This window comes from Alosa alosa, chromosome 2 (genome assembly GCF_017589495.1).
Source record: "Alosa alosa isolate M-15738 ecotype Scorff River chromosome 2, AALO_Geno_1.1, whole genome shotgun sequence".
In the NCBI taxonomy this organism is placed as follows: domain Eukaryota; kingdom Metazoa; phylum Chordata; class Actinopteri; order Clupeiformes; family Clupeidae; genus Alosa; species Alosa alosa.
The window spans coordinates 21164146-21171998 of NC_063190.1; the positions used below are offsets into that span (position 1 = coordinate 21164146).

The 7853-nt window shown below is 39.7% G+C and overlaps 1 protein-coding gene across 4 annotated transcripts; it reads left to right on the forward strand.

Moving 5' to 3' along the window:
• Positions 1-1283: 1283 nt before the first annotated feature.
• Positions 1284-7506, forward strand: tp53 (tumor protein p53). 4 transcript variants are annotated; one of them, XM_048229038.1, is made up of 11 exons: positions 1284-1393; positions 1768-1875; positions 2065-2101; positions 2218-2409; positions 4591-4777; positions 4897-5009; positions 5277-5386; positions 5504-5643; positions 5997-6091; positions 7192-7295; positions 7395-7506. In XM_048229038.1, the coding sequence occupies exons 2-11, from the start codon at positions 1826-1828 to the stop codon at positions 7495-7497; spliced, it is 1131 nt and encodes a 376-aa protein (XP_048084995.1). In that variant the 5' UTR covers positions 1284-1393; positions 1768-1825; the 3' UTR covers positions 7498-7506. The 4 variants fall into 4 exon arrangements, with proteins under 4 accessions (XP_048084995.1, XP_048085004.1, XP_048085016.1 ...); XM_048229047.1 differs by having other exon boundaries at positions 7398-7506; XM_048229059.1 differs by lacking the exons at positions 1284-1393; positions 1768-1875; positions 2065-2101; positions 2218-2409 and adding an exon at positions 3123-3195.
• Positions 7507-7853: the final 347 nt, after the last annotated feature.

Genomic DNA, 7853 nt, shown 5'->3' on the forward strand with positions numbered 1-7853 from the left:
AATTCACTATTAAATAATTTAACTATTTAAACTACTCAACTATTTAACTGTTCAGCCATTTCAACTGTCAGTTGTTATCAACTATGACTTCTGCCAACTGTTATCAAATAAAAGTTTGTTTTGCATTTTATGTTAATATACAGTATGTTTATATTTTCATGCACTGGTAATTTCCTCGAAATTACATTTTCTAGTTTAATGCGCTGTTGCACTATATGGACTTATAGAAGAGATAGAATAGGTCACTTCCCGCATTAATCGTGAGATTAGCATCCTCATTACCAAAAATGCCTGACTAGTCCAATTTTCCTGACCATTTTGATATCCTCCGATTATCCCGTAAATTCCCGCCAACTGCCCCCACTCTATGGTCTGACTGAAAATCATATTTTCGAGCGAATACCCTCACCCGCGCGTACACACACACCTCGTGTAAATTCAGCGCTGTAGCCTAGTTGGCTGTCAAGTGCGTTCTCTCTAACGCAAAGTAATAATCATAATTCAAATAATAATAATTCAAAAACATCACCACAGCATTAAGCTAGAGACACTGGCTAAACTGTAAAATATATCATATAGGAACTAGGCTACTGAAATGTAGGCCTATTGAAAAGAGTTCCACTATAAAGTCATATAAAGAACAAAGAAAACACTTAAGCTATCTTTTCGACCAACAGCTGTTACCATTGTTGTAAAGGCCTGTAGCCTATTCTATTTTTTACGTTAAGTTGTATAGTGCACGAGCTACAATTGTTATAATAATTTCGATTGAGGTGGATCCAACACCGTGGCAATACCTAAGGAAATTGAATGCTTGGATGGTGTGATGGATGGATGACCTCACCTCAGATATACTTGTTTGACAACCTCGTTGACATAGCCTAGGCCTACCGAAAAACAAGGTAGAGACCTCGCCACAAAGTATCAAGATGTTCACCCTATCTACAGGCGACCCTGCCAGTTTGGACGATAGGCTGTCATCGCTCATCGCGTCTCAACGTGAATCAATAGCCTATAGGCCTATTAAATCAGACATTGCATAAGCTAGGTGTAATGGAAACGGGGATGTGTAAGGTCGAAATGGTAGGCCTTGTGTTGTGCACGCACTGTCAACATTATTTTGCTAACGACACATGAGTAAAGAAAATGGTGCGAAGTGCGGATCAGGCATGCTCGTCGCACAAATCTGCGCGACTCGGTAGAATGTGCATTCATTTCAAGCAGGTGACGCTCGCTTCTGGTCTGTGGTCATGTGACTTAAGTACCTCCCACCTGGGAATCCCCCAACGAAGCGTGAGATTTCGCATCTAGCTGCCTGCGTTCGTTGAGTCTACGTTTTACATCGGGGAAAAAAACAGTGCCGCAACTCTGTGGGGTTTGGAGAACTGAGACGGTAATATATCATTCTATAAAAAAGTATATATGTATGAAAACCAATACGAAAAACTATAGTCTTGCGTTTAGTAATCCGTAAGTCACGTGGAGTTCATAACAAAAAATTCTAAGGTAACGTTAACTTTGGTTAAAGACCAAAACCCCAGATAGGTCTCAAGTGAGGCTTGCTATTAGCTTGCTAGCTTGTGTTGATCCAGGTAACGTAGACCGATAACCGCCAGGAGTAGTATACTTTTAATCTTGAAACAACATTTAAACGAACTTGCTCGTAGTTTGATGTATTGAGGTAACATATTGAAAACTCAAGCATCTTCATGTTGAAAACTCAAGCATCTTCTCACGCCACCTTACAACTTTGCCATTCTCTCTTAGTTCCTCTGAGTGGTGCCTCTGTCCTAGCTATTGGGATAGACCAGGGCAAAGGGCCACAATGAATGATCAGGGGAACAGTCAGGATTTCGAGGACCTGTGGAACTCAATGTGAGCTTACGTTTCTGTCTGCATTTTCCTTGCATTGTTGCATATGTGTTATTGTTTCAGTCACCAGTTTTTAATGGAGGGAAGAACATGTTTTTTTTTTAAAAAGATCATGCTGTAAGTTTCAGTGTTGATTGCACTTGATATGGGTCAGTACATTTGCCTCCCTAACTTCAACTTTGTATTTTGCAGGGTTCAACCAACTGCAGATGTGAACTGGGAAACATCTGTAAGTGGACATTTACATACATTTACCAGTGATAATTACCCAACACTGCCACATTCATGTTCTGTCATAATTAAGCTTCATGTTGAGATTAACGTTTGTTTTTGTGTTTCTGGTAGTATTTATCAGAATCGCATTTTGACGAGCAGGTGTTCGAGCAGCTGCATGTTTCTGAGCCGTACCTCTCCGCTCCGGACGGTGGTGGCGCCCCTCCATGTTCCACAGTGCCCACCACCACGGACTACCCAGGAGTGCATGGCTTCCAGCTTCGCTTCCCAAAGTCCAGCTTTGCCAAGTCTGTGACCTGCACTGTGAGTTTAGCTATATATTTTATATATATAACACATTTATGACTAGACATTCAGACCCTATGTTGAGGTTTGAAGGCACCTTCTGTGCTGTCCTTGATGTATATAGTCTAAGAGAAGTAAAGAAAAGCTGCACATTCAAAAAACATTGTGAAAGACTTGGTTAGCTAGACATGACTGTTTGGCTAGCTAGTCATCACTGGTTTTCAAGCTTCCTCATCTGAATGGGCTGAAGCTGTGTGGTATCAATTCATTACCCACAAAATCATCCTTCAGTGTCACCCCAGGGACAGAATGTTGTGGCTGAATATGAAATCAAGTGAAGAAAAGTGTTTACACTAGTTTTGCTACTCCACGTTATGAACTCATTTTGTGGGGACACTCATTGTACTGTGTGTATATATATATACAATGTTTAAAACTCCGTACTGTTATGCCCAATTGTAAAAGGAGTAGTAATATCCTACCTGTGCAGATATTTAAGGACTGAAGTTCTTGAATCAATCTGCTTTGTCTGTGTGTGCTTTAGCAGTAGGGCTCTTGGATCCCAACACAAGAATAATAAGAAAGTGATCGTGTCAATTTAAAAGCATATGATAAACCTTTACATGAGAGCTCTCACTGAGTAGTGCTGCAACAATATGTTTTTTGGGGTAAACACAGAACAATACTATGTTGTTAGTTTTGTTCTTGTTGTTTGTTTGTTTTTTACTAGCCAATTTGGTGCTCAACTCTTCAAAGACATGTCAAGGCGTATCTGTGAGAAGGTAGTCCTATTGGAATCTGATGGTTGGTATAACTGACAACTGAAACACCACCCTCTGCCCTGCCCCCTTTTAGTATGTGTTTATTTAATGATCTTTTTTGTTGTTGTTGAATTTGTTAGCCTTAACTGATAATGCCACCACTAATGTGCTTGGTTGCTTTGCTGTAATAAGTGAGTGCGTGTTGGATCTTGGGAATCCTCATAGGACACACACACACATATATATATATATACAGACACACACACACATATATATATATATATATATATATATATATATATATATATATATATATATATATATATACATACATACATACATACATATACACATGCACTGGATTAATTAAGACTATATTTAACTAATTAATCCACTTTTTGATTCCTTTTAATCCAGAACTCGGAGTTTTCTATCAGCAGTCAGCAGTGAGGCATGCCTTGACATGCCTACTGAGAGTGGAATGGGGGAGGGGCATGTCTGTATCACTGAGCATATTAACTAGAGTGTTTCTGTGGAGTTGCATCTGTGCTAAGGGACCTCAAATTGAACTTGAAAAAATAACTTGATGTTGTAGTGGAGTTTTTACCACATTGTCATGGTCTTCGGCAGGGGTAGAGGAATCTTGATGAGGACTATATGGTAATGGATCATCATCAGAGAAAAAGGGTTATATTCAAAGTAGTAAGAGTTGGTATCTGAGTTGTATTTTGAATATATATGCATTTGGAATATATATTTTATATTGACTCTGTCAGTGGTTGTTTTTGTTCATTTTTCTGTTTGACATAGTTAGTATTCCATTTGAATGTAAAAGGACTCTTTGTCATATCTGTCTTGTTCATTTCTAGTGGTCTTTCATAATGTGTTTAACTGAGCATGAAATATTGAGGGTAATGGTATAATCACAGTGTTTCGTAACTGGTGGGTCGTGGAACCGTTCTGGGTCGGTCGCAGACCTTGTGGTTATATGGATTCACTTAAATTGAGAACAAAATGGGACCGAAACCCCAGTGTGTGGGGTGCAGTGAATTGCTGGCACATGAGAGCATGAAACCATCAAAACTAAAATGCCACAAGAACATGAACTGTCTAGTACTTTGAAAGATCAGAAGACTATAATGCCAAACATCGGCATGTTTCAAACAAGTAGGCCTACAGGCACTTTGTGTGTTTTACCATGTAGCTCACTGTATCCGTTGGCTTGAGCGCTAAAAACATATATGGGTCGCGACTAAATAAACATGGGAAATTGTGGGTCCCAAAGCCAGACCAGTTAAGAACCACTGGTATAATATATCAAACATCAGTTAGGGTGGACTGCTTAGAATTTCAAACCACAAGGTGAGCTAAGACAATGGACTAAGGAAATTAACCATTGTGAAAAAATTGTAAATGCATATGTGGCCCTTTTCCACAGTACTCTACGGACCTGAATAAGCTTTACTGCCAGCTGGCAAAGACCTGCCATATCCAGATGGTTGTGGAAACGCTGCCACCTCCAGGATCGATGCTGAGAGCCACTGCAGTCTACAAGAAGTCCGAGCACGTGGCCGAGGTGGTCAGGCGATGTCCTCATCACGAGAGGACCCCAGAAAACAATGACGGTACACACCACCTCACCAACTGCCTCCCGTCACACATTACTCTATCCTTGTGTGTGTGTGTGTGTGTGTGTTGTTATAATTGGCATGTGCCCGCTCTTTATCCTGTCTATGAACTCCAGGGCAACCCCCTCCCAGCCACCTGATCCGCGTGGAGGGGAATCTGCATGCTGTTTACCAGCAGGACCCGAACACCGGCAGGCAGAGTGTAGTGGTACCCTATGAGCAACCTCAGGTGAATTTGTGGCTCAACTCTATACAACCTTGCTAATAGTCTCATAGAATGTGAAAACGTTTTAATATATACTGTTGAATTATGTATGTTCATTTTTATTATGTACTATTTCCTGGGTTTATTTTTAAACCTCCCAAAAGATTTCAAGTTCTTTTCACTGTGGAATCTCCACTCCCTATCAAACTTAAAAATGTAGTAGTTATTAACCAGTGCATTTTGTGTACTCATTTTATATTGGTATTATATTTTTTGTTTATTTATTTACAGCTGGGTTGTGAATACACCACGACTCTCTACAATTACATGTGCAACAGCAGTTGTATGGGGGGGATGAACCGCAGACCAATTCTGACAATTGTCACCTTGGAAACGCAAGAGTGAGTACACTTGTAGCTGCATGTTACCTTACAGTGTTTTTCCCCTGACTGCTTTCATCCCTGTCCACATCTGTGACTATGTGTTCTCTGCGCTGATGTGCTGCTTTTGACCTGCAGGGGAGTCGTCCTCGGCCGACGGTGTTTCGAAGTTAGGGTGTGCGCTTGCCCTGGACGGGACCGAAAGACGGAGGAAACCAACTTCAGGAAAATACAAGAGGCCAAGCCATCTGTCAAGACTACCGCTACTCCCAAACGCAGTATGCATTGGCCCTGTTTTTGACTCCAGACACCAGGCAGAAGTAGGGCGAAAGATTAAAGATGCTGTTTTTCTTTGATGAATGACGAATTCAGAATGTTGTGTTTTTAACTATAAATATTTGGGTCGTTGCACTGGTGATATGCAGTTGTGTGTTTTCTTACAGCATTAGCTAAGCAGTCGTTTTACCAAAGTCAGGTAGCTTATATCTGAACGCAATCATCAGATATATGCTCATTATCCCAGATTTGACATCATTGATCATGCTTAGGTGCAGTGGCAAGAGGCAGTGGAATGGGAAATGGGATGCTCAGAGAGGCAGCCGTTTCGCTTATGCCTTGTGTTTGCCCTCAGGTCTGAAGGAGACGCCTCAGGCGGCTGCACACCCAGAGGGCAGCAAGAAGGCCAAGTCCGGTTCCAGCACCGAGGAGGAGATATTCCACCTGCAGGTACCAGCACATGGGAAACACTGACCAGTAGCCTACCTCCTATTGAGGTCGGAGAAAAACAAGGAATACATGTTTTTTGCCACAATATTATGGCAATAAGGCTGTGCAAAGTATTGGGATATTAATTTAATTAATATCATGATTTTTATTTATGTATGCACTCTGATGACATTACTTCAAAATTCCACATGTTGGTACAAAAACTTGTTCCTCTTTTGCATGGCAGCAGAAAGGAAGGGAAAGGAAGTCTAGATTACTAGACTTCTAGTTTACTTTACTGTGCTGATGGCTACTGAGACTTCTAGTATACAAAACATATGGGAGAAAATAGATTGCGATGTATCTCTGAATCAAATCACAGAATTTGCTGCATCATAAAATATGTAAAGAATCTGAATTATATTGTATTGTGGACAATTTTGTGATGGTATTGTATGCTCTTTCTTCATTTATTTAAATTAAATTATTCAAATGGGCTCTTCCCATCAATACCTCACACACACACAATGGTGTTTTAACCTTTCTGGCATCCTAGGTGACACTATTTCTAAAAAAAGAATTGTCCTCAATTCACATTTATTTTGTGTTTATGATATATTTACTTTTATCTCAGTAGATGTAGCAGAGATGCCCCCCTTGGTTGCCCACACCTAAAAACGCAGTCATAGATTTTTTTTTAACTAGATGTTGTACTGTATTATCAGAATGTTTTTATTTTAAGCTCTCCAAGTTACCTACACAAATGTAGGTAGAAAAATGTATTGAAATTGCAGTATATCAATAGCAGTGATATTACGCTCAGCAGTATTTGCAGCAGAAGAGGCGTTTTGGCTGTGATGTAATGCAGAGTAGTAATAAATGTGTGATATTAAATCAGGCATTTGCACAGACGACTCGGAACTCCTGAAATTAGTGTCCCTTTCTCTCCCTTGTAGTAATTTCTCACATCCAGTGTGTACTGCATGCCTCATAATTACTTTGAAAGCAGAGTGACCGCTCCTATGAGCAATTGCACATTTTATGTACTAGAGGTGGCAAATCTCAGTGAGTTCCAGTTGATCAGGGAGCATCTGGTACTGAAATGACTGCTATTCTTACAGGTCCGGGGGAGAGAACGCTATGAAATGCTGAAGAAGATAAATGATGGTTTGGAGCTCAATGACCTGGTGCCCCCTAGTGATGCAGAGAAATATCGCCAGAGACAGTAAGCACGCTTCAGCTGTGTGTCTTTCTTCACTATTAGCAGAATGTTTTTATAATCTGTTTGGGATCCCTAAACTGTTATCTCTTGTCACTGTTCTAGCAGCTCTAAAGGCGGTAACAAACGCGAGCGGGATGGCCACACCATGGAACCAAAAAGAGGAAAGAAACCTCTTGTGAAAGGAGAAAAAAGCGACTCTGATTAATAACATGATGTTTATATATATGTTTATATATATATATATATATATATATATATATATATATATATATATATATATATATAAAATTGTTTTTTTTTTATTTTATTTTTTTATTACTATTATTTTTTTTTTTGGTGAATGTAGGCAGTGCTTCTGTTGTTGTATCACTTTTTACTTTGGACTGAGATGGCAGGTTCTGAAATTAAAAGATGAAATTGAATTATTTGTTTGATTAAAAAAAAAAATCTGATAATAACATTTTGTTTTAATAAAAAAAAAGGTTTACCCTATTGCCCCATCGACTCTGAATCGCATGGCGTAGAGATCACCTCTGCCTGTCCATACTGAGTTTGTGATGG